General features: G+C 38.5%; 2 protein-coding genes across 2 annotated transcripts; both read right to left on the bottom strand.

Annotated features, from left to right (window-relative positions):
- Positions 1 to 5,609: 5,609 nt before the first annotated feature.
- Positions 5,610 to 7,821, bottom strand: myoz2b (myozenin 2b). Its single transcript, XM_062437527.1, is given in 5 exon segments — positions 5,610 to 5,955; positions 5,958 to 6,154; positions 6,246 to 6,393; positions 7,127 to 7,220; positions 7,655 to 7,821. Coding segments are annotated over 5 exon segments (624 nt in total). The 5' UTR covers positions 7,814 to 7,821; the 3' UTR covers positions 5,610 to 5,929.
- An 8,149-nt stretch (positions 7,822 to 15,970) lies between these two features.
- Positions 15,971 to 21,016, bottom strand: synpo2b (synaptopodin 2b). The gene is made up of 2 exons (XM_062433063.1): positions 20,317 to 21,016; positions 15,971 to 19,297 (listed from the first exon to the last, which is right to left on the bottom strand). The coding sequence occupies exons 1-2, from the start codon at positions 21,014 to 21,016 to the stop codon at positions 16,926 to 16,928; spliced, it is 3,072 nt and encodes a 1,023-aa protein (XP_062289047.1). The 3' UTR covers positions 15,971 to 16,925.

Here is a 21,016-nt window from a genome sequence, read left to right as displayed (position 1 = left end):
AAAATGTCCTATTTTGTCCCAACTGACAGTCCACAACCTGACAACATTCAGTTTATTATCACAGAGGACTAAAGAAACCAGATATTGTTCACATTTAAGAAACTGAAATGTTAGCATCTACTCTTAAAATACTTAAAATGATTAATTGATTATCAGAATAGCAATTCATTCTCTCTTGATCAACTAAATAACTAAGTCCTGAGATCATTACTTGAGTCATGGCGTCCCCACCACTGCAATGCTTTTGTATTGTTTCTTCTACTGTTACACTGTTTACAGAAAAACAATTAAATTACAGATAAAGGATAACAGAATAATAATGACACAGACAAAAATACAAAAAATATACTGTATATATTTATATCATTATTAGTTATATAAAACCTAAAATAGTCAGCAATACAGTTTGGCTTCTTGTCAATATTATTATAACACTTCCTTAATTGGGTAATCCCATTAAGAATAAGATCTCTTTTGAAAGACAAACCTGAGAGAAGCAGAAAAAATAACACATGAGCAAAACAATCACAGACATCTCAAAGAAGTTCATGTTTAAATTCATCCAATGTACCATTTAAAAGGGGTTTAAAAGTCCTTTGTAATATTGTGTTTCTCCCTTCAGTATTTACATAATGGGTATCAATAGATTATTAGTCCTGTGATGTGATGCAAACCAGATTTAACTGTGAGGTTTGCTCTAGAACATTTTGTATTTAATAAATTGCTATTATGCAATGATAAATAACTGCATGATGGAGCTCAGATCAACATGAAGTCTCATTTAAAATTCCATTAAATTACACATTTAAAATAAGCTGTATCCTAACTTAAACAAAGGACTGCCCAAATATAAAAACAAAACAGGATGCAGGTGCTTTAATACAAAGTTTAACACAACTAAACCAAAGTTTTGATTTAGTTGTGTTTATCTATTGCTATGATGCTATTGTGATTTGTTTACATCAGTTGTGTTTTTTTAAATACTGCAGTAAACAAGCATTTAAATCAGTGTTTTACATCATTATATGATGATGAATAGGCAAATTAAAATTTCCAATGGGATATCAAACTTGTGCAACATAAAGCACGTTTTGTAATAACATATGCGAATCTGACTGTAATTTATGGTCAAAAGATGACTGATTTACTGGCCTTTCATTTCTATTCAAAGTCCCTATTTTAGTCTCACAATCACATCTTCAGAAAACATTGTTTCTTTATGTGCAATCATATTTAAAGCCAACATTAGGTGTCAATGCCCACATGTGTTTCTGCACCAACCTCTCTGACACCATGTGATGCCATTATAGGCCTATACGGTCTGACAGAAGCGCCCATCTTTTCCGTACGATTCCTAAAGAGGACATAAATCTAAATACTGAACATGTTGTTGTTTTTTTATAATGACCATCCTCTGTTTGTCTGCGTTAATAAACAACACCAAAGCTGCGTCGAGCGCGCGCCCACAGCAGCAGGAGACACGCTGCCAGCGGCTCCGTGGTGAACTGTGTATGTGGGAACAGCGCCCGGTCAGCTACTGTAGCAGAAATATGCCGCAACTTGCATTCAGGCTCGGAGAAAACAAGCGCTCTGCAGACTCACCTTAAAAGAGCGTGTGGACTTGACTCCTCGCCTCCAATGAAGGCACACAGGGCGGTCCAGCTGTCAACGCGCAATTCCCACGACTTCTCGCCGAAACCTGCGAATAGAAACTGGCTAGAAACGACTGCAGAGACGGCCACACGCATGTAGCGCACTATCTGTCATAGTGCAACCTTCCCAATCCCTCCGACTCGCTCACACCAGGCTGCAGCCCGAGCCTCTCTGCTTGATGCCCCACACACACACACGCACGCACGCACGCACACACACACACACACACACGCTCCGGGACAATGTTAGCGCCGGAAATTCCTCCGTTTTCTTTGTACAAACGGGGCCGGTGATGGCCTGTGTCAGAATGTCCGACGCGGATTAGTGATGTTTTGAGACTTGAGGGGTCAAACTCTGCCCCTAGTGTAGCCTCAAGTGCACTGCTGCTGTATTGCAATCTTCAATCCCTGCATGGCAAACTGTGTGGCTGGCGGAAGGTCAGTCTTCCAACTTCATGATGATGATGAGAGAAGACATCACATGACTGCACTGGTTTCATAATCATGCAGCACTCTGGGGACTAAACCCTGCCTGTTCTTTGTAAACGCTCTCACTTAAATGTCAAGTAACAGGATAGAATAGTGTGTATTTAGATGTGGAGTGAAATATCAAATGTAATAAAATGCCACATTTTCCATCATCAGCCACACTGGATAAAGAGGTTGTTATGCTTTCTTCCCCTTTCTTATCACGTGTCACCCAAATAAAAAGCATTTTCAAACAAAAGAGACGTACCTTTGTTTAATATCAATTATAAATCTAATATTTTTCTCTTTGTGATGCCGATGCTGCTGTAAACAGGACATGGATTCGCAAAAATTGGGACAGATGGAGGGCCTGGCAGGCGAAAGCCTGCAGAGCTGAGCAGGTTTTAAGTGTAGACAGGACGACTAAAAGGAGCTGACGGTGCATGCAAGCCAGAGTCTGCAGAAATGACACGCAATTTCTCTTCGAGTTCTTAAATTTAAAAACAAATGTCAGGATAAGAAAAAAATAAAAAATAACATGACATTATGATGCAGTGGACATAACACAATGTTTATTATCATCATATCATCAGTTGTTGAGACCCTTACTTTCTTTAAATACAGTGTATCAGTGGATACTATTAGATGATTTACAGTACTCTTTGTGTGTGTGTGTGTGTGTGTGTGTGTGTGTGTGTGTGTGTGTGTGTGTGTGTGTGTGTGTGTGTGTGTGTGTGTGTGTGTGTGTGTGTGTGTGTGTGTGTGTGTACAGTATGTGGGCCAGCCTGTGAAAAATAGTGTAAAATCCTTATCCTGACTTGTTACACAGATTGGTCCTTGATGATTATGACTCCAAGAATGAAATCTGTTCAGGAATATTAAACAGGCACTCATTAGCTCACAGTCATTGACAAAAAAAACCTTAAATTATATGACCAGAGGAAATTGTACTCGGCACTATATACTTAAGTAAACAAATGTATAGACCATGTAGAGTCTGGGACGGACATGTGTGTGTGTAGTATATAGCTGTTGTGTGGTGGTGTTTGGCCTTATGTGAAGCAGAGTTTATCCAAAATTCAAAGATCTCAGTGTGCACAGATACATTAAAGTACATTCCCATTAGCTAAACGGGCAGGTTCACTGCTCTCCCTGAAGAGGAAAGGCTTTGTTTGCTGTTTGATTTAGGTAGGTCTGAAGAGAAAGTCCACTTTCTGTTCATTATATTAATGTCAATGATGATTTAAGGGATACCCTATTATTTAAAATGTAGTTTGTATGGAAGAATCATTATAAGAAACTTGAGCTGAGTTCAGGAAGGGAACTTTTTGTGTTGCATATTTAATTACAGTTTGGTACAGATGACTGAATGTTTTGTTTGCAATGTAATATAGGAAGTTTCATTCTTGTTTATGTTTGACTAATTTTACATCTCTGCAACTGTATTTGAGTGTATTTTAAGTCCATGTGGGCTGAGCACTTGTATGTGCAGGACACATTAACTAATTAGCTATAGCATTTCTCTGATGCTGTTTTAAGGACTTAACAGGACAGTTTGCTCAGCTGCAGCAAAACCTCCACTAAGATACACTTGACGAGTTTTTGGTATTATTTATATGAAGTTTTTAAAAAATTGGGAACTCCATGGTTCTGTAGTTCAACCTTTTCAAGAAAAGTGACTTGTACCCTCTGTGTCAAACAATATTTACATGTTGATGGTAGTGTCTGATACTATCCTTATCACAATGCTATCCTTATTAGCCCATGCCTTATGAAGTCAGATGCACACTGGCATGCACACACACACACACACTGCGTAGCTACTTCTATTAACAATTAAATCAGGCTGTCTGTGTTGTAACATTAGCGTTGCATCATTTCACATGTCATAATGACTTCTGTCTGTTAATGTCAGGAGCAGGGATGTATTGTAAGAGTTATGTCACCAAGCCTTCGAGACAATTTTTCACAGAGGTCACTTGCGGCACCCCTTCAGCCCAAAAAGCATTTTCCCTATAGACCTCCCTTGTAAAAGAGACGTCTGTAAAACTGTTGACAGGACACCTCAAACCTCAAACAAGGTCAATTATGACTCTTTCTACAATGAATTCTCGATCTACGAAGTTTTATATTGGTGAAGCTTTGCTTGAGCTCCTATAATACATCCAGAGTTGGGAGGCCTGCCAACACAGCAAAATATTTGTGTTTTTCATACAGAATGTATTTTAAGGGACTTGTATTTGTATTAAATATTTCTATTGTTTAAAGTATTTAGCAAGGAAAACCAGTTGTTTGTCATGTGTTTCTCCTCTGCTGTACTTGCGCTCCTCTGTTGAGACAGGAGGGTGCCATTGACTTATGAAAAAGTGTTTTACTACGCCTTGTAATTCAAATGTAAATGTTTGGCTACTTTATGAACCAGGTGTTAATCTCTCGCGGGATAACTGAATATCAAACACTAATAAATGCCTCTTGAAATGTAGGATCCAGCTGATATAAAAGAGAAGCTGGAGTTACTGGGGGTTCAGCTGGTGTTCATACCTCGTAAAAGAGCAGATAACCAAACTAAGTCAGATTCTCTCACACTTTTGTCTCAATACATTTAACAGCTCATCATATTTTGGGGGATGGGTGTGAGCTAAAAAAAAACCCAGTTACAATCTCATTAAATCATTAAAGTGATCATTCTTATCAAGATAACACTAAACAGCTGAAGAAGCAAAAATAGAAGTTGCTAACTATTGCCTACATACTGTACATGACTGGTGACCACACTGTGAATGGTATGCAAAATCTTTGCATTTCTTGGTTTTGAAGAAATGATAATCATGCAACAAGTTTGCTCACAAAATCCTGGAGGAAATCTCTGGTGTCTCCTCGCTCTGTTTTCCAGCTGTCTCAAAAGCAGACATTGTAAATGTGCAGTTAAGTAGCACAAACATGTTATGATTTAAGTAAGTTATTAAACGCAGTAGGATAAATACTACTAAAATGTGCATGAGTGTGTGCAAGAAGTCAGATACATTTAAACTGAATTAGAAGTTAAAAACATTAAAGTACAGAGAAACAAATTCATGCAAAAAGTATTTTGAAGTCCATCAAAATGCCATTATAACCAAAAATCTGCTCTCTGTAAGTGGTTAGACCCCAGAATCCTTAATCTTCCACCTCGACTGATGTGACCTCTGTTATTTTCTCAAAATAAAGTGTTTCATAATTTTTTTGTGTGAAATTATTTCTTCTTCTTCAACACTCAACAATAAACCCTCTGTGGACAGGACCTGGATATAAAACAGAGCACTCACTTCAATTATTTTATTTTCATATGTATTATTCTAACACCATTTCATTTAGATTAGATCTTTATATATGATGATAAATAAATATCAATGAACATAATCCATTATTTTTGTATATTTCTGTAATATCATTCTTTACTGTGGATATAATTGAAGAACTACAACGAATAAAAACTAAGTATAACTTACTGTATGTTCCAGTTTTGATTGTGTGACATTAATAAATAAGTTGCATTCTTTATTTACATCACATATTCATCAATTAATTTGAACATTTATAAAATGTACAGTTTTTTGTCAGTATAAGTGGAAATTCTTGAATTATTTGTAGCACATTCATTTTGTTATTTACATTTTCTTTGGATACAGTTTTTTTTCAGTGTACAGCAAACAGACAGTAATGGCCAACTGCAGAATAGATGCATGACACATTTTGTTGTCCGTTGATTGGGAAACATCCAAAATATTGGTAAGGAATTGCAACTGCACTACTATTGACTGCTCGGCCCTTTACAGGTCATCAGACTCTGGGACTGGATGGGCTCCAGTGTAACAGTGGGAAGGATCAGATGGGTGCCCTCAGATATCCATCCCTGGGCTGTCCTGTTGAAGGTAGGGCGCTTCATTCCTTGATCCTGGAGCTCAGGGTACCCTGGTGGGTTCAGGTCCACAGGAGGGAGTTTGAATGTGATGCCTCTAGGAGTTTTTTCAAAGCCACCATACGGAGTGGCAACCCTGTAATTCAGATAGTGTAGTTTTAGAAGTGTGAATCACATTCTTTCTGAACTCTGTACTATTAAATAGACTCATAAAGTAGTTTTCTCACCGGTTAAAGCTTTTATACTCAGGGAGGTCTGGCCTTGGGTCCAGTACAGGCATTCTCAGATTGAGAGTTTCAGCGAGGTCTGGATCACTGAGCATGGCCTCTGCCCATGGAGAGTTGTAGCATTTATGCATCTTCTCTGCAGTCGTGTCTGTCAAGGAGCAGACAAAAAACAATGAGGCGCACAAAGGATAAATATCAGCATGTTGTGGAGGAGTGTCTCAACATTGCTTTATAATGATCTGGCAGTTTGGTTTGCAGTTCGGCTAAAGATTTAGAGAGGATAGGATTATGAATAGAGACAGTGCTTAGAGAACACTTAACACAGGCAGACTGAGTTGTCCATCATTACTATGTGAGGCCTAAAATAGCACATACTTGAAGTGTGCACTCATCATATAATGTGTCGACATGGGATGGCACATAGATATAGAAACATGATGTCACCACAGGAGTGTTTTAAAATAAGCACAGGGCTTTGTTAGCTATTTAAAAAAAAAATTAATGACAAAATACAAAAGAATACATTTAAAGCTGCTCAAAATGTGTATTTCATAATTTTTAATAATTGGATATACACTGTATTATATGATATACATACTATAGTATCAGACTACTCAAATCAGTTGCTATAAAACCAGCTGTTATAACTGCACAGTATGTTGTCTTTATTATGACAGAATTACATAACCAGTAGCTCTTATTTGACTGTGCAGCAGACTTATTTTTAGCATAATGTAGAACACTTTGATGGTTGAAGAAATGGTCAACATGGATTTTCAGTGACCAAATATTCACAGTGCCAATGTTAGCACATTTATTAACAATAGATTGATTAATGAAAATTCCATGTTGGACTCGACACTACTGAACAGCATCATTACCTGAAACTGTGCTGTCTTGATTAACAGTGTTTCCTTCGGCTGGTGCATCCACTTTAATTTCAACAGTGTGCATGTTCTCTGGTAAAATATCATTCTGCAAAATAGAATAAAGCACAATACAAGTCATCAGTTTAGTTGAAAAATCAATTGTGCAACAAATGCAAAGTTCAACTGCTCTTGTCTACCATGCACGCTGATACAAAGGTGCAGGAAGAACAATGCACAGACACACAGACACAGACACACGCATGCACGCACGCACGCACACACGCACGCATGCACGCACACACGCACACACACGCACACACACAAGCACACACATATCAACAGGAACTGATAAACAGTGAGCAGGTCCTCAGCAAAGTGCCTGAGCAGCCTCTTAAATTATTTGGCTGGTGGATGTAAAAGGCACGAGGCACATGTCTCTGTTATCCATGTGTTGTAACACTTTTTCCAAGAGCACATTTTCTGATAAATTTGAAGCGTCATTTAATTTCTGAAATGACACTTCCATATAAGCTGACTTACATTTAGCTGTGCATTTGCTTCATTTTGGATACTTTCAAATGTGTATTTTTCAGATCTCCTCTGACGCATTTTGAAAAGCCGGGAACCTCTGTTGGAAAGCAACGACAACTCCTCAAACATAATGTCTTTAGGAGTGCTGAGCTTTTTTCCCAGATCCATGACGTCCCCTGTCAGGCAACAACAAAAACAAAAAGAAGTAAAGGAAAAAACATTTGTATAAGTTGAAGCTTTTATAGACAGTGATAAATATTAGTATATTGGATGTTGCATAACAACATTTTGTAAAACATGTACTTCTGACAACATGTATTATTCTGTAAAGGCACATTTTCTAAGAAGAATAGTTAAGTAAAAAACTTGATGTTACAGAGTTGGCAAAGTTGGCCCAGGTTGGATGATGTGGTTATTATGGTAATTTGATTAATTGCAAATGTGCTTGGTAATATACTAAAAGCATATAAAATAAAGTTATGAGCATCTTAAGGTGGCTTCTGCTTTTTAACACAGTGGTAGGTGAGAAGTAGCAAACAAGCTTTTTGCTTTGATAATAAGAAACTTCCATTCTTCATTAATATACTGTAGATAACTATAAATATGAAGCTCAAGTAAACCCCAACAAATGCGAATGTGTATCATCTAATAATACCTCCACATGAAGAGACACGTGCAAACGCTGAGCATCTCATACAAATGCAAACAGGTGGCAGTCTAACAGAGATGGTGTGCTCATAAATTCTTTTTGAGGGAACAACAACAACAACAACAACAACAACATTAACAACAACAACAACAACAACAACAGTACTTTCATTCAACTATTAATGAAACCTGAAAACCACCTTTTTAGCATGTCTAGATATCCTATATGAGTCTTTTTGCAAAATGATTTCTATGACAACTTAAAACAAACAGTTTCATAAATGTGACTCTAAAATGAACTGAAAGAAAAAAACATTGAAAACATACATGCCTAAAATATACATGAATGAACAATGCTGAATAAAATTGACCCATGGTTGAAACTTAATGCTGACCACTGGACATCTTGTAGAGAGGCCTTGACTTAAAATGTCTTTAAATTCTTCAAATGCATCAGTAACTATTATGCTTACATGCTGCATACTCTTTTGAAAAAATGTGCATGATCAAATTAGAATTAACTGACTTGGGAATTGGATGGGGGGCACAAAATCTGACAGCCCTTTTTATTTCCAGTGACCCCCTAGTGGGTTAATCTAGTCCTGGTTTTAGTTCTGGATAAACAGTATAAATATAAACTCAGAAACGTCTCCCATCTTGTCAGTTCAGCATGCATAGAGGTGGGGGGGGGGTCCATAGTTGTCATCAGGGGTGTCACAAAATTCATATTTTCCATTTTATAATCCCTGTTCATGGAAAATTAGTTATCATTGTACTTGAGAATTAGTTTTGGATGTACATGATGCTTCCTCATCCGCCAGTAGTGACGGAATGTACCCCAGCTGTCACAGACCTTCACATTATCCAAACAGCTACATAGTTGGCCCACACAACTTCCCTCCCCTCTCACGCCCACCTACCCACCCACCCAAAAATAGCCTTTTTGAAAAGGACAACGACAAAGGATTAGCCACTATAGGTAGTAAATCATCCCATTAGCTTATTTGTGGCGAGCGCTGGAGAGCAGCCCTGACATTTTGAACTCAGATCAAAATGGATATTCTTTTGCAGCAGTGTGTTTGTCCACTGAGCCTCGGCTCTACATCATACCATTGGTACCGTGGACCTCTCGACAAATAGCTGCTGCACGCTTCTTCCTCTCTCCAGTTGGCATTGTACAGAATTGTGACATTGTGGCTTTGGCAAGGTTGGCAGAACGCAGGAGTACTGGAAACACATACAGGACACAGGATGTAGTTGTTCTTCCCAACTCATATTCCAATTACTGTGACGACATTAAAGCAGTGCTCGCCCATTTCTTGTGATAAAAATAAACATTAACAGCCGATTTCCTGGACAGAGATTAAGTCTAGTCCAAGATTAGAGTTGTTTCTCTATATTTCCACAGAATCTTGTCTTTAGTCTCGGACTAGTCTTAATCTATGTCTGAGAAACTGGACTGAAGAGTGTTTGTTGAGTACAAGGATAACTTTCATCAGTACTGAATTTGTAATATTGTGCTATTGTCAATATGAAACAGAAATATTGAAAAGATGACAAAGATAGTTAAATTCAGCATATACAGAATTACTTTCCTGTGATAGTATTTATCATCCTAATCTTTTTTGTTACATGATACAAAATATACAATACACATACTGTCTTTGAGTCTAAAAACTCTCCCATTTGCTGTCTGTATGTGTTAGAATTTGAAGATGAGCTGGTAGGTGCCCTCTTAAACCAATCTGCAGTGTTAGTGTTTGTCGTGTTATAATCGTCTCTGTGGAGGTTTTATTTAGCAGATTACAATGTGTTGCATAATCCTAAGGCCCCATTGTACCAACGATGGAACAGCACACATAATTCTTAAATCTGTGCATGTCACTGGACCAGTTTTTGAATATGTGAGCTAATGTTAGTGGCATCTCCCTTAATGTTACCACAAGATAAATCGCCTGCGTAAAGGTCAAGGGAGAATATTATGTCCTTAGCTTTTTATGTGTAGCTGGACACAACAAATATCCGACATAACACACAAAAAGAGCTCAAACAAATAACTTTCTACCACTATTAGTAGTAGTAGCTTGCATAATCACATGTGTAGTTTTTACTTTTTTGTCAAGGGAACAACAAGAAATCAGTAAGATTATGACTCTACCTCTTTTAAAGAGAAAACAAATCTTAGATGTTCATTAACTCTATTGTGCCCATCTGCTGACGTGGCAGCAACAGTATTTGTGATAATTTTGAAAAAAAAATTCACACGAAACAAAGAGAAAGAAGAACAATACAATTATGATGGAAAAATATCAAATTAAGTGATAATTTGGCATGTATTAAATATCAATTAGGTCAAAAGAAAATGACTCTAATGCCTTTGATGCAGCCGATACTATTTTTCATAGTACAAAACTAAAGCAACACTGATTAAATTAAAATATATCAAAATTATTTACAAAACACACCTTGACGAGGCTTGTCTATACCTGTGATGGTGTCCCCGAGTTGCAACCTGTATCCTTGAGGGGAAGCACGGAGGCTCAGGGGTCAACCCACAGTAGATGGTTTGATCTTCCTGATCTTCACACTCCTGGACACTAAAGCCAAACTGTGAGCGTGTGTCTCTGTGTCTGTTGTGAATGGAATGCAGCTTACATCAATAGGCTAAATTTAACCTGTCAAACACTCAAAACCCCCTCTCAAACACCATGGGGTAAGGATAGCTAGCAGAGAGAGAGAGAGAGAGAGAGAGAGAGAGAGAGAGGGAGAGAGAGAGAGAGAGAGAGAGAGAGAGAGAAGAGAGAGAGAGAGAGGAGAAGAGAGAGAGAGAGAGAGAGAGAGAGAGAGAGAGAGAGAGAGAGAGAGAGAGAAGAGAGAGGAGAGAGATGTGAGAGAGATGAGAGATCGATGAGAGAGAAGAGAGAGAGAGAGAGAGAGAGAGAGAGAGAGAGAGAGGAGAGAGAGAGAAAGGAGGAAAGAGAAGAGAAAAGGGGGGGGGGGAGAGAGGATGGACAACACACTTGCTCAGTGATTCCGGGGCACCGTGCCTTCTTCAAGTCTGGGAGGTTGGTAATACTGAGCACAGCTGTGACTTGTGTACTTGTCTCTACAAACTGAATTCTATTATTGTCATTACTGTATGTGTGATTACTGAGCCTGGATAATTATATACAGACAAAGGAGGGGAGCTAAACAAAAGTATGGCCTCATGCTTTGGATGGTGGTCCACCATTTTTTAAAATAAAGCAACATCAAGGTTATAAGCATGTTGTTATACTTGCCAGACTATACACTTAAATTATTGTGTAATACATGGAACAAATACATATACTGTAAAAATACTCTGCATGAAAGTAAGATTTGTATTAAACCTAATCGTAATTTTCTTAACTTTTCTCTTTAATTAAAAAAAAAAGTACTGTCATTAAACTAGCATTAACTACATATGTCGTATTTCTATACCATCAATACATTTTCATCTTGAATAAACAAATAAATTGAACACATGATCATAGAATGAAACAAAGCCATTTTCATCTGCGCTAAATATACACACTTCTCAGTTTACAGCATGATGTGTAAGTATATAAATCAAGTGAGAAAAAACTCCACTTCTTAAGACATTAATGCATTTTCATATCTTTTAATTTTTAGTGTGTGTTTAAAAAGTGCCACAACTTAATATTTTACTCAAGAAAAACTTCAAACAGAGTAACAGCTCATTTCTTAAAAAAAACAACCTTGTAGGTCATAAACATATATCAGTCATATATAGTCACATATCAGTGCATGAGGAAAGATAATGCATGTACACATGTATGCAACATTTTTTGCTCTTAACTTGAATATATACAGTATAATAATAGTTGTAGATGCATGTATCCATTTTTAAAATATTGCTTTGTTCAAATTTAACTATCATATCACAACACTGGCAATCAGTGCTGTTTTACCGAAAGATATACATAAAATGTGTGTAACTGGCAGTCACTAGAAACTGGTAGAAGTTAATTAAAATGTTCACTCCTTCAATATACCTGCTATCACCACAGCAACAAGAGAAATGACATACAGGGGCAAGTGACATCTGCAATGGTTATTTCTGTATAAAAGAATGATATATCAATGAATTAACAGAACCTCAACTTGAACAAGTGAACACAAAGTCAAAGTGAGTTTTAAAGCTAAATATTTGAGTGAAAAGCCACACATGTGCCTCATTTCTCATCAACTTTCCCAAACCAACATTATCAAAAATACAAGGATTTTCAGTGACAACACCCTACCACTGATGGATATATATCAATCTTTGATCCATATACTTCATAGATCTTTTACACGTTCAGTTTAACTGCTAAATCTCATCTTAATAACAGTTTGACTTAAATCATGTCTGTAGAACTCACCGTCTGTCTTAAATAAGTCTGTAAAAACTAGTAAAACATAATTATTCTGAAATGATCACCAGACACGATTGCAAAATCTCTCATTAATGCTTCGCATATCTCATCATCAACACAGCACAATTGCTACAGTAGGTTGTGTTTTTCAAATCAAGTGACCACACATACAATGAGGATAGCATGTTTTTTTTTGTGAGACCCCATCACTCCAATTAAATATAAATCTCAGACTTACTAGATATGTTTGAACAAACACACATCAACAACTTTCTAATTCAACGCTGTGTCTTGAACACAAAGTTAATTTTGTGTTCCCCAAGTGTACTTTGCATTGCCATTATATACCATGTATGTCTACATGGATGTATATCTCTCTTTATCATTTCTGGCTTAATCAGTTGTATTAACTTCTCTGTACTCCACTATACATGGGAGAGTACTGTGTTTGACTGGGGCCTTGTCCCATATATCCAATACTGGCCCTACTGGCAGGCCTTAGAGGCTGGGCTTGTCTGAAGGGAGGCCCATAGAAAACTGGTTTCTCGGATGAAAATGTCCTGCTTATGGACGGCACCTGGAAAGCTGGGGCAGCATGATAATGACCCTTACTGACAGGTGCAGGATCAAGAGACACCCTGCGCTTCCACTCATCCGGAGGCTCTGGCAGAGACCTGCGGTGCCCTGCAGCCTTGACATTAGAGGCGACCGATGACGGGAGGCTTTGGAACAAAAAGGCTTCGTCCACTGAACCAAGGGGGCTTCTGGATGCTGCCTCCCAGGGTGATAGCGGCTTGTAGGCTTTTTCTTGAAAGGATGTCTGTCGCTGTGTAGGTAAATAAGATGGCCGGCCTCCAGGTGTGCTCACAGGTGACATATGTCCAGGGGAAAGACACAGAACTCAGCTGCCTCGGCAGGCTTAGGGAGCGGCTTCTGCCAAATCCCTGAAACAAAAGCACATTATTTGTTGACAAGTGTGAGCAGTGTTGCAGACTTTGCTGCCATCCACTGGCTTCATGGACAACTAATAATTATATGTTTTATGACAGTCATGTTTTATTTAGAATTGAATGATAAGTTTTAGTGAAAAAAGGGGTGTAAACAAATGCAATCTCTTTTAAAAGAACTTGGGTTAGGGTTAGTGTGTAGTCCAATTAGTGAATTGGGTTATCCTTAATATCCAATAAGAAGTTTTATTGATGTAAATGTATAAGGGTAACAATGTGTACGATCACCAAATATTGATTATAACTGATGAACATTTCAGAACTTACCTGCTGTTGGTTCATGAAATGTGAAATAAAAACAGAATACATCAAAAACATATAAATGATTATTACAGTTTGTTTGGAACTATATCATTATGACCATGTCCTTGTTTTACTCTCCTTAAAGGGAAAATCCAGCCAAAAACAGAATTCACATAATGTTATCAATGTGAACTAGTCTCCTTAAAGGGCTGCTTCACAAAATTTCAACCTGGATTGAACATTTTTTATTTTTAAATACCCATGCAGGTTTTTTTCCCTTATTCTGGCTGATTATACCTCTTCTCAAGTTAAAAACCGGTGAAGCTATAGGCTACTGAGAATTACATGAGGTTGGTCACCAAACTCCAAGCCGTCTAATCTGCCAAAAGAAGTGAAATTATGTGGGTGGATTTACCACTCATCTGGAGGGCATTTACTATTGGAATAATGTATGAAAATCTGACCAAAAATGCACTGTATATTATGTATCGTAAGTTCTCAGCCAAAAAACAGCTGTTGTATGGCTTATCTGACCTGAACTGCAGCCTTATCTCATCTCATAGGCCATTGTTATACAGACTATTTGACAAAGTTTCACTTGAAACAATGACAATTATTAACTCCTCTAACAAATGAGTGTGAGACCATCAGTCGTTAACATTTCTTTAAAGCTAACCTAATGATAAACACAAACTCAAATACAAGAAGAGTCAACAACCAAGAAAGTCCCTGTAATTTAACATTATGTTTCTTTTTGACCATGAAGTCTAAACATTTTAACAGCATGACATTAGCCAGTAGCTAGCTCGTTGTCAGAGCTAACATTGGCATATTTGACTAATGCTGCTCCACTAAGAAAGCTATAGAATATTTTTAGACCAAATTCAATATTGTTGATGTTTCCCAGGCAAGCAGAGAAACTTTGGGAAACTTATGTTATCATTCTGAAATATGTATCACTAGTTGTGGGTGTAGCTCGGTGACATAGAGAACTGTTGACCAGACTAAAAAAACACAAGCAGAATACAGCTAGTCTTTTTCAATATAAGATGACATTTTGGAAAACATTTGCATGTGACATTCAAGGCTGACATAGACCCCCAATTTGGTAAAATTGCAGTGAACCACTGAGATAGGCATTAAAAGCAAATTTCAGAACAACTCTGAGAACAATGAGAGAGCACTAATGGAGATTTAACTGTGTTAAAATAATGTTTTACAACTGAAAACCTTAAATAAGCCTAATCTGGAAGTAATATCACCAACATTTTTTTTAAATTCACTGACACTAAATAAGAGACTATAGTGATTGATAACATGGCTTTACAGAGTTAATGTTCAGTTCAGTTCAGAGCTTTATCATCCCCCAAGTTTCCCCTCGAGGGACAATAAAGCTCTGAACTGAACTTAACATTAACTCTGTAAAGCCATGTTATCAATCACTATAGGCTCTTATCTGGTGTCAGTGAATTTAAAAATTAGTCACCTAATGACACGATTTCACTTATTGATGCTATGATTTTCAGCTTATGCAAAGAATTGTCTGTTATAATGACTTCCTGTCCACAATCATTAGCAATAGAAACAATGTAAATCCTGATTTGTGATGGATTTTCCCTTTAATAAGCAACCAGTACCTTGAAACAAATGCATGTAGGAAATATTTTTGTGGTCGATTTCATAGTTCCAAACTTTTCACATTCAGATCTAAAGCTGTACTGATGGATAAGTTGTGAAAACGAACATACTCATCAGTTCAGGCACATTGAAAAAGATACAGATCAGTGCCATTGTTGACCTTCAGCAATGCAACATTTTATATTAATATTAATTTAAAATGTTTGAAAATAGCCAATAATGTGCTGGATCTTAGAAGACTAATACTGCTGAAGGTGCCACAAATAAGAATACATTGTGTGTATGAAAGCTTTTAAGTGTGAGACAGTGAGCAAGATGTAAGAGGAAAAAGTAGTGCTGCAGTCATTCAGGAAAAGAGAAAAAAAGCTCATGACACACATATACACAAGAAGGAGGAAAGAGAAATTTAATAGCATGACTATGCTGAGTTCAAGATGTGCAGTAAAGACAGAGACAAAGAAAAAGAAGACAATTGTTTCCTATTTTCATTTTGAGTTGCTATTGTTAATATGTCAATATCAATAGAAGAATACTCAAATATCGGTGATAACTTTGTCATGTTTTACATCAAAAATGAGGATACAGAATGCCTAATGACTTTACAGACAGTTAAATAACTGGCCATAACTGAAAAAAATATATCCATATAAATAAATAAAAAACATTTAAAGTAATCAGGGTTAAATTATCACAACTACCATTAATGCTTTTAGTTGTTGTGAGGAATGAGACTGAAGGAATTGCAAATAGTATGCATCCAAAAAAAGAAGTGCATTTACAGTTTCTCCCCAAACACACTAAATTATGAGTAAATACATGATTTACTGGTATCCCAGAGGACATAATTATGACGTTTATTTATATATTTGATTAAAGTGTATTAAATGTTATGGATTTTTATATTCTTGGAGTTTACTACAGATAAATATGCATGTGATCTCATTAAAAAAAACGACAACAAAATACTAAAGGCTCCCTGCACACATTATTGCACATGTAAAAGCACTTCCTGTGAATCACTCAACATTATTTACTCTCACTTTTCCTGTTTGAAGCACACATGCAACTCTGAAGTTTCAGGAAGATGATGTAATGTGCAAAATTTATATGTTTAAAGCTACAGTAGCTTTGTACATTCAACTGCTTTTTATGTTTTTCTGCATTGCCAGCTAAATATATCCACAAAGCAGCATGCTGTGTCCCACGTTTAGACAGTGCAAAAGTCTCTCTATATTTCTTTTGTCAAGTAAGACATTTTCTAAATGCCACCAAGTTGAAGATGTAATTGTCAGCTAATGTCTGTGTTGACTAAACCTAAGCATGACCATATATACAGTGTTATAACTAATGAATCATAGCAACAGGCTTCCAGTGTTTGCCTGTCACTGCTGGCTTCTTAGCAGAAAACTTTGGCCAAGGAGCCATTTGAAGTGCGCCCCTAGCAATAAGAGATGCAGGAGAATAAGCTGAAGCTAAGCTGTCACCAGTAGATGAATGCTGTGAGGTTGAGCTTGCAGGTCGAGCGCTCGGTACTAGCTTGTTGCTTATGTGAAGGAAAGCAGGTGTGACAGTGTGCTTTTCATCCAAGGACTTGCCAGTTGCAAGGGGCTCAGCTGATCTGGCGTTTTGGCCAACAGAAAGATCTTGGGAACTTACCGATCCAGAGGACTTAGCACGGGCTTCAGACTTGTTTTCAACACCAATCTCAGAGGCAGTATAGGTAGAATAAGTGGGGGCAGATCTATGTTTTAAGGTTTTGACAGCCTCAAACTTTGATGCTGGAGTTGGTTTAGGGCTGGGGCTTTTGGCATCACTGAATGCATCATACGTAAACAGTGATGAGTCCAACTTATAAGGCTGATGTTTCATAATATCTAAGGCGTTGAGGTGCTTTGGGGGTGCTTTAGGTTTCGCTTTGGTCTTAGGCTGAATTTTGGGACTAGTGGAAGGGGCTTGTTTTAATGCTGATGGAGGGTAGAAAGGGGCAAGAAGAGGATTGTATGATAAAGGTGGTGGAGCACGAACATTGGATGAATACCTCCAGTAGTTAGGTAGGGACGGCGTGGGGGAAGGGGATCTTGTTTTGTTAGCTTGCACGGTCTCAGCATCAACAACAAACTTCTCCATACGGGACTGTCTTCTGGCAAACAACTCTGCACCTTTTCCCGCAATAGTTGGCCCATCACCAGCCCGATTAATACCTCTGTTTGAGACTTGACCCTTAGGAGATTCCTGTGATGCTTTTGATGCATGGGTATAAGACTTCCCTGCTTGTGGTGGATAAGAGGCAACCGAGTTTAGCACAGTGTCCGACTTACTCCTTGTGGGTGATGGTGGGTGATGTGGGCTGTAAGTAGGACTGTGGGCCTGCATACTCACAGGGGATCGTGACGGCTGTTGACTCCAGCTATTTGTGGTTGGCTGAAGATGAAGCTGAGAAGAGGAGTTGACCGGTGTCCAGGCGCTGGCAGGTGTTTGAAGTGTTGCCTGAGCTTGATCTGGTGCCCAGCGGTTGGCCATCTCTTGGGGCTGAGCCCAATCTTGCTGTTGTAAGAAATGCTGACTATGAGGCCCCACAGGACTGTGAGAGGGTACTGAAACTGGACTTCTTGGTGGGATATAGGGCTCACTAGAAGGACCTCTCAACCAAGGTGGGCAGTTTGGGTTGATGGTAGGTTTTGGAGCAACTGGAGGGGGATGCTTGAGTTTTATTGTTCTGGGTTGCATGAAGTTACAAGCTTCAGCACCGAGACTAAAACAGTCCTCCTCTGACTCAATATAAGATCTCCTGTCCCCTTTGTTTTGAAGATGAGGATCTGATTCTTTCTTAAGTGCTGCTTGTTTTTTATTAATGCCTTTCCTTTTTGACTCTGGAAGGATGCCGGTCTTAATTGCTGGCACAGATATCCGCTCATCTCTTGAGGCTATGATATCTCCAGTTGGAGACCAAACCTGCGGGCTAGTGTTAACAGGCACAGATACTTTGAATCTTGGTTCTTGCTTCATTTGCATTGGAGAAACTGCACCAGGCTCAGCAGGAGCAGATGATCTATCTTGAAATCCTAGGAAGGGCCTTGCAGTTCTGTTTGGCACCAACGGTCTTGGCACATTGGATAGGTGGTTTACCTGTTGAATATTTTCTTGGTATTCTACCTGCTGCTTGACATTTGCATCCATGTAGGTGGCTTGATCAGTATGCGCATACAGTTCCCTGGTGTCATATATATTCTGTACTTCTGTAAACTCAGACTCTGTTAATGCTTCCTCAGGTAATCCTTTACTCCTGAGTTCTTCTTGCTCTGACACAATGTCATCCATCCGTTTGCGACGTTGGGCAAACATGAAAACTCCCTTCCCTTGTGTTTCTGGTAGCGCTTCCATTTCTCGAATACTTCCCCAATTCGAACTTAACTTATGCTGGTGGTGATAAACAGAGTATTCCTCCTCTAACTCTGAGTCACTTGTTGCCACAAAGTTATACCCAGCTGCTCTGACTTCAGCCTCTTCTTCAATTTGGTCTTGGCTGTCAAGCTTGTTGTCACCAGTCCCGTAACTCACAAGTGTGTACTTCTTGACCCTTTGCTGACGTTTTTTAAACAGCAAGGCTCCCTTATTTTGAGGGTTGGGTGCATCAGTTAGAAGGCGAGCAATTCGCTTACATTTAGACTTTGTTTCCTTGATGTGTCTTTCTGATTGGCTTTCCTTGTGACCGAGCCCTGAGATAAAGGGAAAGAGAGAGAGAGAGAGAGAGAGAGAGAGAGAGAGAGAGAGAGAGAGAGAGAGAGAGAGAGAGAGAGAGAGAGAGAGAGAGAGAGAGAGAGAATGACAGAGACAGAGAGACAGAGACAGAGAGAGAGAAGTGAGTTGTGAAGAAGATGAAAACATACAAAGCTGTAAATAAACAGTAAGAAAATATTATTTCATTCTGATATTATGTCTGTCAAAGTAAGCTTAAGAAGATTCAGTGCTTGGTTAATGTTCAGTAAAGACAAATAAATATGGGACAGATAGTGAAATTACATTTTGGGGTTTGTTTCATACATACTTATATATTATTTCAGATCAGTTTTTAAATGAAACCAGCCATACTATCATTATCATTATTATTTTATTATTATTATTATATGAGGCAAGCACAGTAATAACAAGTAACAGTAATTTTAAAGTTGCCCCTGCTGAAGCAAGCACACTAATAAAAGCATCATATTTACTTACAGCTAACTAAGGGGGGTCGATGAGGCAAGGAAAGTGAGGAGCTCAGTTTCCATTGCAGTCAAGTCTTACGATTACGAAAGGGGATCGGGTGTCAGGCCAGGGTGACACATGCTGTTGTCTGTCAAATTTGTTTCTGCCAACCTCATCATATGGTCATATTTTATTCTTATCCTGCTCTGACTATTAAAGCCATGGGAATTCTCCCTGTAAGTCCACCTCAAATAGACCCCACGTTGCAGCATGAAAATAACCATCCCCCATGTGCTTTGCACCAATAATGTATTCATAAAATTAAATATTTTACTTCATACAACATCAAAAATAAAATTAAAGCAAGAATTTAAATTCTGTGGCTCAACTGCTGCATTTAAAGCAACTACAAAATTAAATATTATCTATTAATAAATCATACATTATTTAAATTTAGAAATGAGCAGGCATTAAATGCTGTATAGTTTGCATCACTAGCTTCAAATGTCCGCTGGATTATAACAAGTGAGGATAGAAGATAGATACTTACGTGTGTACCTTGCCCTGCGCCTGTCCCGTCTGCACAGATCTGTGTCAGACTCTGAGTTCCACTTCTCTGCCTGCTCAGCACCCTCGCCTGAAATTCCAAAGAAGACAGAAGCAGGAGGTGCTTCACTACTCCCTCCTTCCTCTGAAGATTCAACCCTCCTGTTCCCAGATTCTTGGCCCTGCCTATTGATGGCTCCCAGGGGCTGCTCTGCGGTCAGGGTCAAGGCCAGGGTCATATCAGCAGCACAGGCAAGAGGGGATGAAGATGACTGAGAGTGTGGTCGTGATATATGGCCAGTGTGAGGCTCAGGATCAGGGTCAGGACGCTTTGGTTGTGAGGACAATGATGTTGGCGAAGTTTGGATGTGAGGAGACTCTGTAATCGACTCTCTTGATTCACTAAAGTAGATGTCATGATCTTCTTGGTATGAAACATCCTCTTCACTTCCGCTGAGATCAGGCAGGGACTGTTGCTCATATGCAGATTCCCAATCTTGTGATTGAAGGCACTCAAGGGACTCTAGGTCAGATTTTGGGATATGAGCAGGCTTTGGGTCTAAAGGGTACTCTGCATCACTGACACCATCTTCATTGTAGGACTCTGCCAAGGAATCAGACACACAAAGTTCTTGGGAATCTTCTGAACCTGACCATGGGACCAAGTTATCATTGTTTTCTGGGTCTTCAGCTTCTGGTTCCAT

The sequence above is a fragment of the Scomber scombrus genome, chromosome 2, assembly GCF_963691925.1.
Source record: "Scomber scombrus chromosome 2, fScoSco1.1, whole genome shotgun sequence".
NCBI lineage: Eukaryota > Metazoa > Chordata > Actinopteri > Scombriformes > Scombridae > Scomber > Scomber scombrus.
This window is presented reverse-complemented; position numbering and strand designations above follow the sequence as displayed.